Source organism: Triturus cristatus, chromosome 3_1 (assembly GCF_964204655.1).
Source record: "Triturus cristatus chromosome 3_1, aTriCri1.1, whole genome shotgun sequence".
Taxonomy (NCBI): domain Eukaryota; kingdom Metazoa; phylum Chordata; class Amphibia; order Caudata; family Salamandridae; genus Triturus; species Triturus cristatus.
In genome coordinates this window covers 683787584-683803434 of record NC_140583.1, presented here as the reverse complement: position 1 = coordinate 683803434, position 15851 = coordinate 683787584, and the positions used below count along the sequence as shown (strand labels likewise).

General features: G+C 45.8%; 1 protein-coding gene across 4 annotated transcripts in view; it reads right to left on the bottom strand.

The window, feature by feature from the left end:
- Positions 1 to 15851, bottom strand: part of CPT1A (carnitine palmitoyltransferase 1A) — a 386602-nt gene that overhangs the window by 235170 nt on the left and 135581 nt on the right. For all 4 annotated transcript variants that reach the window (XM_085644765.1, XM_085644763.1, XM_085644764.1 and 1 more), the window contains exon 5: positions 10176 to 10277. In XM_085644765.1, coding sequence (XP_085500891.1) covers positions 10176 to 10277 — 102 coding nt within the window. The remainder of the gene's footprint in view (positions 1 to 10175; positions 10278 to 15851) is intronic.

Sequence of the window (15851 nt, the reverse complement as noted above, 5' to 3'; positions counted from 1 at the left end):
TGGGAAAAGGCATCCACTAAAAAAGCCTCAGCGTCATTGCAAAAAGACGGGTGGACTCGAGCAGGAAAAGGTGCAATAGAAGCCCAACAGAAAGGCTGCAATGTCCTCGCATCTTCATGTCCTGGAGAACAGATTACATACTTATCTCAAATAATCTAAAGAGTAAGCCTAAAAGTCATTACAGAAAGAACCGCACTAACATCTGAGACTGTCGCTTCAATAGAACTTATTATATTAATAAATAAATCTAGAGAATCAAGAAACCACACAATCTCACAGAAATGTGTCTTACAAACCTGGAAGAGGCAGAACACAGTTTCCAATAATCAGGAAATTAAGGGAATTTTTGGACATAAAATGGCAGCTAACCACCCTGACAGCAGGTAAGAAGCACGGCATAGCTGAGGCCCAAACTAAGAGATTATGAAAATGAAATCCAGGCTGAAAAGGAGGGACGCTAAAGACTTGAGGCAAATTACTTAAAACCAAAAGAGTTCATTCCACTAAAACTATGGATCTGGAGAAAGCACCAAGATGCATTAAAATGTTACAAATAAACAAAAGCCCACGGCTGCAATGCCTATGAGAGAGTTTCATTAACATTAGCCTTTAACCTAACAAAAACGAAGGCTATAATTGTACCTACTTCTGAAACACCAGGAGGTGGCAAATAGTATGAAGTAAATGGTTATACCACAACTAGGAAAGACTCAATAGTGTTTGTCATTTCTACCCATTGCCTTAAGCAAAGTTGATGCCAAAATATTCTCTAATATCCTGGCAAACGGATCAAAAATAATTGATACAACCTCGACTAGTTGGGTTTCTTGATGAAACTATGTACTGAAATCTTTTGAAATAGAAGCAATTTGTTTCTGGGTTGGATAGACATGTAACATCAGATACAGTTTAAGCTTTTTATCTAACCATTAAAGCTTTAAGTCATATTTGTACATAGTAAATCAGCAAAGATTGGCCAATAAGTAAATTACAGACTAGGGAAAATGAAGGAGGTCAGGTGGGATATCTATAAAATACTTTTTTAATCAGCAAATATTCCCAACAAAAAAGACCTGTCAATGTCTAGGGCGAAATTCTATTTTCCTGCATACATCACTATTATCAGGCAAACTATATTCCCTAATCAAATTAATTTTCAAACTATTTTTAAGAAACCAATGAGCTCTCTGTTTGAGCAGAGAGCTCAATAGCTAAAAATACATTGAATAAGGCACGGACAACATCATTTCCTTGTTGTTCATCTTGCACAAAATATCACAGAATTTAAGAGTTTAGTATGAAATAAATACACCCAGAAAGGTATCTGCTTGTGTAAATCTAGTACCTTTATAATCATCTACAGCTAATTTGGTGCCATATAATTAAATGCTTAGTTGTATTAAGTAAATGAATTTATGAAATTATATTCCTTATAACTAAGCCACAAAGAGGAAAAGGGTTAGTGGGAGTGAGTTTCCCAACAAACTGCCCTTTCTTTCCATTGTACTAACACATGCAGCATAAGCGAGGTTCTCCAGAAGGGATGTGGTTCTGGGCACTGGGGTTGTCCAGGTGGAGCTTGGCTGAGTGACCACAACCGCAGTGACGCCGATCGGTCTTACAGCCAGTGGGCAGTGGAGTGGCTAGAGAGGCCCGAGCAGGGGCGCACGTAAAGTCTGTCACAGGGTACATGCCCTTAGCAACAACATGGGCAGCAGAGCAATGCAATGAGACGGCCACAACTGCAGGCACCCTTCGCCTAGAAGTCCGGAACCCAGGGCCCAGTATGTGTGCCGCCTCCCTGCCCTCTCTCTGCCGCAGGTTACGATCAGGCCTGCAGTGTATTGCATGCAGAAGCGCCAGCCCTTGGCCTCATGACTCACCCAGCAGGCTGGCTGCCTGAGACCCCGCAGCCTCAGCACCGATCAGGCATGCCGGGGGTCCCCCAATCACCCAACTGTCCAAGTCGGCAGAAGGGGCCTGAAACGGTTGTCACTGATCTGCTTCCCTCCCTGCGTAGCTCTGCCTGACAGCTGCTGCCCCTGCTGGTCCACCGACCCTTGCTGGTTGGTGTTCGAGGCCCTCCACCAGCAGGCTCCTGCCTGCACCGCATCACTGGTAGATTAGTGGGGAGCATCTTTGCTCTGCTCCTAGTCTGCCTTCTGTCCTTTGCTTTCAGCCTCTTAGTCTTTCTGCCTCTTTTTCCTCCTCTGCACTCTTTTATTCTTATTTTTCCCCCTTTTTGATTCTTTTCTCCACTCTCTCAACTCTTCCTTTGTGCCGTGCCCCTACTACTGCTTGACCCCCTCAGCCGGCCCCTTCCAGTGCCGCGTTTCCCACCTCCTGCTTCCCCCCTCCCAGCCACTACTTAATGGCAGCTGCTGTGATCTTGGAACCGTCGGGGATGGCGGCGGCGATGTCCAGGCCAGAGCTGGGGTTCGTACAGATTTCCGTGAGGAAGGTGATGTCAGGGGAGACAAAGTCGAGGGGGTTCCAGATTTCTGTGATGTGTTTGCGGAGGGAGTGCATGTTGAGAAGGATGCAGCTGAGCTGGTCGGTGTACTGTGAGTCGACCGGGCGGCGGGAGGAGCTGGAGTAAAGAGTGAGGGTGCAGCTGCAGTTTTTGCAGGAGAAAGGTCCTTAGGTGTCCTTCAGCATCAGGATGTGGCAGGTGGCGTTATGTCTGGTGTTGAGGGCGAGGAGTATGTTTGTGTCGTATCGGTGGAAGGGTTGAGATGCAGGGTTTGTGGCGCTGGGCACAGTCTAGACACTGACGGGCGCAGACCACTTGCTCTTGGCATACCTTCTGTGCAGCCACACAGCAGCTGCCATTAAGTAGTGGCTGTGAGGGGGGAATCAGGAGGTGGGAAACGCGGCACTGGAAGGGGCGGGCTGAGGGGGTCAAGCAGTAGTAGGGGCACGGCACAAAGGAAGAGTTGAGAGAGTGGAGAAAAGAATCAAAAAGGGGGAAAATAAGAAAAAAAGAGTACAGAGGCAGAGGAGGTAAAAGAGGCAGAAAGACTAAGAGGCTGAAAGCAAAGGACAGAAGGCAGACTAGGAGCAGAGCAAAGATGCTCCCCACTAATCTACCAGGGATGAGGTGCAGGCAGGAGCCTGCTGGTGGAGGGCCTCGAACACCAACCAGTAAGGGTCGGTGGACCAGCAGGGGCAGCAGCTGTCAGGCAGGGCTACGCAGGGAGGGAAACAGATCAGTGACAACCGTTTCAGGCCCCTGCTGCAGACTTGGACAGTTGTGTGTTTGGGGGACCCCCGGCATGCCTGATCGGTGCTGAGGCTGCGGGGTCTCAGGCAGCCAGCCTGCTGGGTGAGTCATGAGGACAAGGGCTGGCGCTTCTGCACGCAATACACTGCGGGCCTGATCGTAACCTGCGGCAGAGAGAGGGCAGGGAGGCGGCACACATACTGGGCCCCGGGTTCCGGACTTCTAGGCGAAGGGTGCCTGCAGTGGTGGCCGTCTCATTGCATTGCTCTGCTGCCCCTGTTGTTGCTAAGGGCATGTACCCTGTGACAGACTTTACGTGCCCCCCCCCGCTCGGGCCTCTCTAGCCACTCCACTGCCCACTGGCTGTAAGACCGATCGGCGTCACTGCGGTTGTGGTCACTCAGCCAAGCTTCTCCAGCAACCTACACGCTGCAACCTGCACCGGGGAGCTCTTGGAGCCAGGGGCAACTATTCCACGGCCACCTCTGGGGTCTGCTCATGCCCCCCTGTGGAATGGCAGGATCTCATACTACAGCCTGGGGACTCACTGCGAGAGACACACTCAGCCTCCTTACATAAACACCAGCAATCTGGGTTATTACCCCATGTCTGATATGGGCAAGGTTGACATTCGGCAGCCCAAATTGAACTTTGAGTCCAGGCTGCAAAAGCGGATCAGGACAACTATGGGCAGACTGTCCTTGTTTCAGAAGGGGGGCACAGCAGCCTAGGACATCAAGGCTAGGTTCCTGGACCTCAAACTAACTCGGACCTTGATCGTCTCCTAAACTGACCTCCTCACTAATAGGTTCGACCACCTCAAGGAGAAAGTGGACAACTAAGAGGAGCACACAGACCAACTGGAGCATTGCACGCCTGATATTGAAGATATGAATTCAAATGTTGGGGAACAGCTCTAACATATGGAACAAGTACTGGAAGTTAGCAAAAACAAGAAAGAAGAGCTTGATGCACACTCAAAACAAAATAACCTCCTCATTCTCAGCATTCCAGAATCCACTGCGATGGGCAAGATTAAAACCGAGGTAGATTACAGATGGGGGTGAATTTGGAAACTCTGCGCTCATACACAGTACACAAATATTTAGGCACAGGTTCAAGATTTGAGCGGTGCTTAAAGAGGAGGATGTCAACTCTGCAACCCCAAAACCTGGATGGTTACAACAAATTAAACAAGCCTCCAAGCACACACAAATTCGTCCAAACGATAATAATAGAATTAATCCAGAAGTTCAAGTATGCCTCGGCTTCTTTCTTTATTTGTTCAGTGCCCTCAGCCAGCCAACACGTGTTTCTTCACTGGGAAAATTCACTTCACATAGTCCTCAGGGCTTCATCAAATCATATAGGGCTCTAACCAGGACAGTGATTATGCACCCGGCTGAGATCCAATAGTAATAGAGCATGTTATGACATACTATACCACCGGTATAGGGTGTATTTTCCACAAACTACTGATATACATTGAGCACCGCTACACAGATTTTCATTGATATGGCCGATAGCAAACTTGCTGGTTATTGTACAACGATTGGAGAGCAATGATTTTTGTGTCATTTAGTTTTAACTGAAACCTAAGTAGAGTCTATGCTGTGGTCTTTGTTTGACGACAATCTCTACCTGCCTTTATAGTGGAGGGTGCCCACCACTCATTGGGGCCACGTCCCCATCTGTGAGGCCCAGCAAGACCCACAGCAACTCAACTGCTGAACTAAAAGTACACCATACTATGCCTTGCAAGAGAACGTCACACCATCCAATATCTAGGAAATACTGTCTCACTTTATCCAGATTTCACTTTGGTGGTTCAAGACGTGCACCATGAATTCCTGCCATCTAATCGCATCTTACAGAAAGCAGGCATTGCCTACTCTTTGCTGTATCCGGCCAAGCTTCTTATCAACTTCAAATGCAAACCGCACCATTTTAAAGACCCTAGGGCGCTACAATGTTTTTAGGGGCTTGACTCACCATCAGTGGGCGCACAACATCTCCCAGGCAGTCCAGTGGTGGTTACCTTAGGGATGACTAACTACTCTCGGATATGAGTACCTGTGTGCCCACAAGATGTGGGAGGACACTAGAGGGGGTGACCCTGCATTGCACCCAGGCCCCTCTGGTGTGCGGCTTGGGTGATGTGGTGCTGGGCCTCACAGAATTGACTGGACTCCGATGGACCCTTATCAGCATTACTCTTGCAGCATCATGCTTCTTTGCTGCCCTTCCCATTGGCCCTCCCCAGCCACCCAGCAGCTTGACGACTGCGGTGTACGCCAGACTCTATTGGCATCCACCAGGAATGATTCCCTTCAATCTGTTTGCAAGTGGGAATGTTTTATATCTGGGGGGTGGATGGTGGGTATTCAACTAGTCATGAGAGTTGAAATGGGTGGAGTGGGTGTTGACGGGTAGGTTTACTGTTTTTTCTGTATGTTACTCTTCCCCATTTGTCACAAAGGCCCTTCTTGCTGTCAGCACACCAGTTGCTTGGTTACTGCGTGCAGGAGATGTACAATGCATTCCACAATACATGGTATGTCCACCATTGAATGCCTTACCTGGAGTGTTTGGAGTCTCAATGATCAACGCATAACACGCTTGGCACTTGCGCACCTCAAAAGACATCGCATAGACATATATTCATTTCAGGTGTTACTCCTGACTGAGGCACGCCACTTCCAACTGCACGCGAGTTGGATTGAGGAAGCCCATGTCTCGGTCTACTCCCGCTATACCCTTGGAATGGCCATTCTTATTCGTGAGGGGCTCCTGTGGCGTACGCACCAGTTGGTATATGACTCACAGGGCAGGTTAGTTATCCTTACTGGGACTTTGCAAGGACACCAAATTACACTCACTTCTATAAATGGACAGAATGTGGATTAGCAAGACTTCTTCATCTAAGTCTGGCACCTGACAGTCAACACACGTCCCAGGACGGTACTTTATGGAGGTGATTTCAATGTGATATTGGACGACTAAGCGGATCGATCCAGTGATACTCGGCGGCCCCATCCAGAAGCCGCCGCAAAACTGCAAAAGCTTATGTCGGGTGGTGATCTTACCAATATTTAACAATTCAAACAGCCCCAGTACCGAAGGCATGAGCATCACTTCCACCCACAACACCTGGTCCAGAATGGACTGCTGGTTGGTTACCGGAGATCCAGCCACATGGACAACACATGGTGCTCCCCCCACACGCCCTCAGGGTGCAACTGTTTAAAACAGAAATCCTGTCAGTCATACTCGAGTACTTAGAACATTAGGTCTCCTCTGTCAGTTCCCCCTCTATGTTGTAGTAGGCCTTCGAAGTGGTCATTCAGGGAGCATGCATTTCCAGACAAGCTGGAGTGCTTTGGACCATCCACATTTAACTTGCCTAATTAGAGAAGGATATACACTCATTTAAAGATACACGTGTTCGATACTGGAGACACTGCCATGTTTGTATGCCTCAATACCAAGCTCGCGTAATATGAGGAGGCACTTAAGCAGACATTACCTTGGTAGGAAAGTAGTGCGCAGTTATGGGGAGGCGGGCAGGAGCTGGCAAAAAAACTAGTTCACCTCTTCTGCAAGCTCTGGTTTACCGACCAAGTTGTGGAATTCACAGAGGATGAGCAGACTATCCACACGAGCCGGACGCCATTGGACGTACAGTGATAATGTTCTATACTGACTTGTATGAGTCCTCACTGACACACATTTCTTGCGCTCTGACTTTCTTCTTTGACACAACATAACTACTTTGGCTTGATAATGCACATCAATTCTACATAAACATGCCTTTTACCGCTGAAGGTGCCATACAAATAATTCGGGGTATGCCTGGAGACAAGGCTCCTGGTCTTTACAGACTGACGGTTGCCTTCTATAAAAAGCATTCCTCCATTCTAGCCCCCCACCTCCTGGCGATGTATCAGTCGTCCTTGCAGCATGGCATATTGCGGCCTTCCCTCCGCGAGGAGCTGACCATGACAACTCTAAAGCCGAACATACCCCGAAGTTGCTGTGACACCTATAGACCACTGTCCATGATCAACGTGGACAAAAAGATCTTGGATTAGTGGATGGCCTCTCCCTCTTTACACTACTCTCGCATATCATCTGGCCTGATCAGTCCTGTTTTGTGCTGGGCTTCTTGACACCGCATAACTTGCACACCATATTCACACTTCTTCCCATAGCTGACCCTCAGCTGAGCGATGTGGCAATCGTGCTTGACGCCACTAAAGCCTTTTCACTTACAACTTCTGGCCGTATCGGGATAGGCGACCAATTCCTGCGCCTTATCAAACTGCTTTAGAGGCAACCCCTTGCTCATCTTCAAATCAATGGCGTGGTCAAATCCCCTTTCTAGTATCCCGGGGAATTGGGCAGGGTTGCCCACTCTCTCCCATACTCTTTGTCATTGCGATGGAGCCCCTGGCAGCCAGGTTGTGGCAGCACCACTCACACTGTGGGCTGGCCTTCACGCTGAAGTGAGTCCTGGTTTACATGTATGCGGACAACTTCACCCTGTATGTCTGCGACAACAGCACTAACATTGCTACAATCATCCAGGAAATCACTTATTTCGGGAGACATGCTGGGATTACTATCAAATGGTCAGAATCCATTTAATTCCACCTCACCCCGGATACGCTGCCTTTTGTTTCTGAATAGACCCACTGTGGGCAACGGAGCCGGTCTGCGACCTGGGCGTCGGGCTCAGCAGGGACACCGACGAAACCTAGGGAGCGAACTACGGTAAACTCATGATGTGGCTAGAGGAACAAGTGCCAGTCTGGATGCAACTGCCACTGGTCATGGTCGAAAGGAATGCCATAGTTAAAATGTTAGATGTTAGTGTTCCCTACATTTTTGTATTTATTCATCAATGTCCCATTCCTCCTAACAGCCCTTTCCTGCAAGCGTCTCCGGTCTAATTTGCTTGCCCTTTTGAGGGCGGGCAACAGCTCCAGGTTGAGTGGGAGGTATTGACCCTCGCGTTTGAGCACAGTGGTCTATGTGCCCCTGACATGGATCTTTACCACTACTGTGTGCAAGCACAGTTTGCTCACTTCTGGCTATATCGCAATCAGTTTCAGCCTCACACGGCTCCTGAGCACGATCAGACCCCTGCTGTTGAGCGGTGCCCTTGGTCAACCCCCTAAGCAACCTAGGACTTCGATCGAAACAGTGGCTTGCAAAACATGGGAGTGGGTCAGGTTAAGAATGCGTGCAGGCCTTGACTGTCTGTATGCATCGAATTTACTGTTTGCAGGACATCCTGTGCTCCCTGCCCTCACTTACACCAGTGCATGCCGATGATTACTGCACTTGCAACTCAACACCTTTGGTGATGTGTGCCCGGGGGTACGCTTCCTTGACCCACACTGACTGTTGGACGACCTGGCACGAATTTCTTTAGATGTGCTAACTTATCACCAACTGCAAGATTATTCCGGGCTGTGCAAGCCACCTTCCTGGAGTCTCCGCAACTTCTCATGCCTTTGGAATGATAATCAATGACCCGTACCAGTACAAGTTGATTCCCCGACTGTACGCCACAATGCAGAATAAAGCCCCGATCAGTGTTCCTGCTGCCCAGTCCGGGTGGATTGCTGACGTGGATCCCTCGCTTGGTGAACAGCAGTGGCGGTACAGTTCAGAGCCATCTTTCCAAATTATAGGTTTAGGTTTATTCGCTTCAAATAAAGGCTTATTCACTTCAAATAGCTACATATAATATACTGTACTCCAGCTCAGTGACATCAAATTGGACTTGTGGATGACCCTGCAGCTGCACTTTGCACATTGCACCTATCCTCCATGTGGCCTTGGAATGTCCGGCTGTGGTACAGTTCTGGACCGGGGTCTTTGACTCATTTGAATTGATCACCAAACATGTTACACAATGCTCGTCCTTAGTGGCTCCACTGGGGTATGTGAAGGATACTCCCCGGGGACATGGGAGTTGACCACCCTCCAGTTACTGCTGGCTAAGTACAGGGTTGCCTTTCACTGGGGCGGACACCCAGATCCTCAGCTAAAACACGAGTTGGGGAATGCTACCCATAGCCAGGAACAACTCGAGAAATTCTGGAACTTGATGCCGGTGGGATCACGCCAAAAGGACATATGGGCCCGGCTGGTTACCTACTTAGCGATGCTGGCAGCCACGACTTCTCAATGTCCAGCAGGAGCTCAGTCTAGAATTGATTATTTGAACAGGAGTCCTGAACCGGGACTGCCCCAGCAGCCCCCCTGAACCGCCCCATACCGCATAGTGTGACGTCATGGTATCTGTGCCCTGGTTGATATGTGATGTTGTGCATAATCAGAACGGGGCTCGTTGTGGGATCGTGTCTCCCTCTTTGTTATTATGCAGCATGTGCAATGTTGTAGTATTAAAAAGCGTATATATATTTTTTTTTTTAAATGTAAAAGCTTTTCCTTGTTTCTCTGTAGGACACTTCTCTTTGGATCTCACTGTGCTTAATAAAAACAAATAAAATAAAAATTGCAAGACTGGAACATTGCGGTTTCATGATGTAACGTTATTGGAATTCAGTCAATTGTTATAAACCAGTAAGTATTTCTGACATATGATCAACGCTCTAATTGAAGTAAAATGTATACCAGTTCAGAAAAATACAAAACTCCTGGTTAAATTCATGAAATACTTAAAGGAGTACAACACTTTTATAAGAAAATATTGTTCAAGAGTGTCAAGTCTCAAATAGTTTGAAGAAAAGGCTAAGGGTCTAATGTCTAGATCAGCAATGGCAGTATCAAAACTCATAAGGAATACTCCATCAAGAGCCTTCAGCAGTTGGTGAATGATGGGTTAGCACTGTAGATCTGAAATCATTTCTTTCGCCCAACTTATTAAAACATTATATATACAGGAAATCGTCAATACATTAAAAACTGAACAACATACCCTATTCACGGTGTCCTTTACTGGTGGAACTGGCAGGTGTGGCAGAGAAGTCTGAAAACTGTACAGCATTGGTTTAGGACCTGAGAAAACCTTTACCATCCCCTACAAGAAAACAAAACACCAAGACAATTGTTCATTTATGAGGCACGCAGAACCAATCCTAAGGATATTCATTTTAAAAGGCAGGACATTGCAGCCAGCTTGAGAACTAAGCCAGAGTGTTTTAAGTCTTTCATCTAAAAACATTATCTCAAATTTCAATAGATGCTTAACTTTTCCCACAAGTAGAAGAACACCTGCTCAGGCTTCCATTCTTTAGAAGAGTAGTTAGGCGCTCGACCAAAGAACATGAAGAGCCTGCAGCAGAGTCCTGGCAATGGACTTGGTGTCTAAGTGCTTTATAAGGGAGGCATGCTGCCCTACAACCCATATACCAAGTCATCAACCATCACACTGGAAGGTAAATGTTTAGCTTGAACAACGGAACAAAGAACTTTAGCCAATATGTAGCGCTCTCCATTCCCAAATAGTTTATTGGCTGAAAAATGTTAAAAAAAAGAAAAAAAGAAAAAAAAAGCACAAGTTACATGTTGTGACTGCATAAAACAAATACGCGAATGTATGCAAATATTAATATAACTGAACACATTCTTCCCTTTGATCTTAGTGTGGGCTAGGTGCGGCTCTGAATGCCGGGGAACTGACAAATTTACTGACTTTGCCCTTTCTGGGAAGCTTGCCCTGGAAGGGGGAGGAGAGAGAGTATCACGTTTAGGATTCAAAATGCTTGGGAGGAACAGGAAGAAAAGGAGGCTAAAAAACAAGTAGTGTTAAATATCACCAACCTGTTACTGCTACAGAATTTTACTAAGCCATGTTGATAGCAAAGAAAAGAAAGTAAGCCACCCTCTATTTCAGAGTTAGGGTGGGACAGTTGCACAGAAAGCTTCTGTCAGGGTGAAATGGTCTAGAACTGGAGCGAAGGTGACAGATTTAGCAGCCGTGTTTGACTGTTAAACCCTTTTGGACTGGGGAGAAATACAAACCTAATGCCCAGGATAGAACGGTTAATGTAGGAGTAGGACACCCCGATGTTACAGTAACACAAAATATCAAGTAGAAAGCTCCAGAGATCAGTATATTAAGGACTCAGTTGGACATAAGAAAACGGCATCTGCAGTGAGAGGATCACAAGTCTGGCTGGAGACTGTGGTTTCGCCTATGCTGCCTCCACTGAGTACTTGAGCACCCAAGCCACTCACTCGATCACTAAGGTGCCCTTTCTGTCCTCAACTGGTCCATTGCATCCAATGGGAACACCAATGTTAAACAAGTCAAGCCATAAAGATAAATACCTGGTGAAAGATGGAATGATATGCATGTAACTGTGAACAGAACCTGCCTAATCAAATATACTGACTAGAGAGGGATGCTGCACAGTGGCATAGAGCCTCCAAAGTCATTCGAATGGTTGCCTGGATAAAAGCCTAATGAGGAGCTAGCTCTCTTGGCCAAGAAAACAATTCTTAATACTTCATCCCCAACAATGTTCGGCAAGCCAGTGCTGCTCAGGGATTCCTACAATTGCTCAGTGCATCTCATAGCTGCCCGGTAAAACCAACAGGACAGCGCCCACGGAAAGGGAGCAAGGCTACGGCGGGGGTCACTGGAAGGTATCACACAAATCAGGGTGCTGATGCAAAATTTTCGGAAGTGGCCTTCCATATGAAGATCTGAAAACGGTGCCCAGTGAGCTATGCCTTCGAGAAAGTTCACATTGTAAAATATACCATTAAAAACTGCTTTACGACCTTCAGAATGGGCGAGGGCTATACATACTAATTACCATTTCCATAGACAGGACCTTAGAGCATTATTGAAAAGTTTATGGTGGGAGACATGCGTTTCCATCTTGTCCACTGAAAGACGGCCAGCTTTACAGATATTCAAGAGCCATCACAGGCAAAGCTGATAGGACACTTCAGGTTAGCCTGGTCAGTCGCGGTACTCAAAAGACGTAATCGGGCAAGAGTATGAGTGGAGGAAAAAGAGGGGCATCCTCTTTACACTGAATTTGAGGTTATTTCCTCTGTCGAGGGAGGAGCGTTATTCAGTGAGCAGAAGAGCTTGGTTCAGACTAACAGTCACATGGAAAAAGTGCACTTTGGAAAACAATGTGGTGTGACAAAAGCGCTTCCCACGTACAGTGCACTCCATTGTGTGTTTCTTCTTCTCCCCAGTGGATCTTAGAATCTGCTGATACTTTCACATGTCAAACTGAAACAAGGGTGGGTATTGACGGTGCGCGGGTGGAGCCTGAAGGGGTTAAGTGGTCCTTGCTCACATCCCTTAAACAATATACAAGAATAAAAAAGTCCGCTGTTTTGAAACCAAACGTATGTCAAACAAAATCCCTAAAGGTAAGTAATTTTTTTGCATAATTAATAAAGACCAGTGGAGTACATAAATCATAAGAATGCATAATAGTGCATGGTTAAAGTGAATAAAAACATGATGAATAAAACAACTTTGCATCAATTAAAATTACTTTAAAACATTTTAAAAACGCAGACTGGTCTGCTAAAAAAAGCCTATATGTAAACAATGCAATTATATGAGCCAGATGTACCGTATTATCAGTGTTCCAACTGTACTTCCGGTGATGGGTCAGTAATCACCCGAGTGAATGATCCAGAATGTGCAAAGTGCAGTGGCCCGCTGAGAAGAGGATGGTTCGCAGTGTCCTTGAGAAGGGGGATTGATACTTGTGGGCCAAGTTCAGAAAGTGCCAAGTGCAGCGCATCCTCTTGAGATAAACCTCAGTGTCGGTGCGGCCCGTAAGAGCAAAGCGTATGGACCTATTGTCAGAGGGACATAGGAGAACGAAGATGCAGGGCTGGGTCACTTCCGTTATGGCATCGGGTGCAGTGTGCAGGCTGGCTCGGTGCATTCTCTTTTCCACCCGCGCAGGACATTTTACCAGCCTGCAGTTCAACTGTGGGCTCCCAGGCTTGAAGCAGGCCAGCACTGCCCGTCTCCGGGGGCTAATCCCTCTGTAGTTAAAATGAGCTTTGAGCAGCGGAGACCTTTCCCCCATGAGCTCTTTGCAAATGCATAATAAGTGCGGTAGGTCCTCGGTTCCTTTGTCGCATAAGCGGCAAGAGGATGACGTTGGCTCCCTCTACCAAGGTGGAAGATGCAGAGCAGTCAGGAGTATCCCCTGGCGGTGTTTCGGAAATAGATCACTAGAGGGGTGGATTTTAGCATCTTTACACTTATGAGTATATGTTGTGTAATTGCGTATTTACAGGTCACTCAAGGGAAGCATCCTTTATCAGACACACAATCCTTTAACCACCGAAGTTGAGCTTCGCCATCAGGCTGTGCTCCTCGCCGGGTGGGCGCTGCAATGCCCAGCGGGCCTTTGCAAGGCGTCTGTTTGCCGGAGTTCCTTTAATACTCGGGATGAAAAGTATTGCACTGCACTAGACTGGAGCACGGGATTAAAGGTGGCAGATTGGAAAAGTTGCCTCTGCCTTTGTATACTAACACCACAGTGAACGCAATACGCTCCTGAGAAGGTCGAGAGTAAATAAACCCTGCCCAACTGGATAACGCTGACCACAGCCTTGCACCTACACTGTGACTGCACATTCTAGTGTCCTTCCCCGGTTATAGCTTTTACTGCAGATGGCAAGCCATCAAAATCAAAGGTCAGTGTCCGAACTGGCTCGAACGACCAAAGCACGAGCGGAGCCATGAAAACATTCGTCATGTAAAGAATACAGCAAATGTGACGCAAACATACAATAAGACGCTTCAGATTAAGAGGAGGACAATTCTTTTTCTTGTGCTTCTCTTTAGTACATGAGATTATATCACTGGATTGACATTAGGTAATAGTGTTAAACATTAACGTTTACCCACCTAACACTGCCATGAACCAAGGGATAACAGTTTGTCATGTGCACCGTAGAGAAGGCCACATTTGTTGCTGCATAATATAGCACCACTATTCTGTATTAAACTACATCCAAGTGACGATTTTTGTAGCACACATCCGGAACTGAATTTCTTTAAGGTGGTCTCAGAGTTGATAAAACCAACTTAAACGAGACACAGGGAATGAAGTAAAGGTGATTTGTCTTGGGTCGCAGAAAAAGGTCAAGTGGGAAAGCCAGGATTTGAACCTAGGTTTTCCAGTTATACACTGTGCTTTTGGCCACTTTATTAATATATACTTTGATCTTTCTTTCACCACCAAAGGCCAACGTTTTTTGTTCAATTATTTGATGACCTAAAAAAGTACATTTTCTACAAATACAAGTATCACGTTAATTGAATCTGACACGCTACATGTATAAATATATCAACATGTCTTCAATGTAAAAATATAATTCAGTATAGATGTATGTATAATGAAAACGCCTTTCTTGAAAATAGAAGAATGTATGTGTAAAGGGGGAGTAAGAGACTATTTTAATGTCAGCATCACTGCCTTTTGCTGGTTTAAGAGCATTTACAGTAATTAGCAAAACAAAGGCTTTGACTTCCTGCAGGTCTTCAGTGACACACGTAAATTGAAGCTTAGCTTGGCTGAAGATAAAGCAGTAAAGCACCTTTTTAGATAAATCAAAAAATGTTAAGTATGATAAGATGTAGACATTTATAACCCAAGAGAGGGTGTTCCGAGAAATATGTACCTTTGTTTCAATACTATCCAAGGACAATCTTCATTTCCCAGAAATATCCAGTGATTACAATCTAAGAAAAGTTATATTAATTATAAAAATAAACCAATAGGTCTGGCGTTGACTGACAGTCTATTGGCTTTATGGCAGTGGTTGGCAGCCAGCCTTTTGGCTTTGTCAATGCTTATTTGTGGTATCATGGTTTTTGAAAAAACTTAATAGCCGAGGGAACGTCTGGCGTTTTTTCTTAATATTAAAAACATTGGCTAAAAGCAAACATTTTTGGGTCGCTAAAAAACAAACATTGCCATAGTAGGTTCTGGCACTGAATGCAACTATTTTGAGCGGATGTGGTCCTTGAGAAAGAGCTGTGTGCCATCACTCATACTGAAGGCACAGAACCAATGAATGAAGAGGGATGACTGAAGCCCCTATTAGAAAGTATAAATAAAAACAAACCATTTTCAAAAGATCTTGGCTAACGCCAGAGAAACACAATCAAGCATTCGATGGGCTGCAACATAATGAGGGAAGAAGATAAAGGCAGTAATGCTGTAAATATAAACAGCAAAGACTAGGTCTTGGAAATAATTTTAGAAAACTCAATGAGGCTATCTGCAACAGAAAGCTAACACACAACCTTCTAGAGGATATGTACATAATATCAAATAAACAACTGAAAACTGATGCAACCGGTGTATGTGAAATAAGAAAAACGGGATATAGTCATCACAAATTACCCATCAAACGAACACTATGAACGTGTTACAAAAAAAATATTAACCACTTCTGTGAACAGTAGTTAAATGGCTTACATCAACTAATACCTTTCCAAGACTGACCCGAGTGACAATAATGTCCATGTGGCCAAAAATATATTTTTGGGAACCTAATGCAGGTAATTAATTAATGTTAAGTGGAATCCAGCAGGATCTTCAAATGTACTATGCGCCTGTGTACCATTTCAAAGGTGAAGTTCACTATT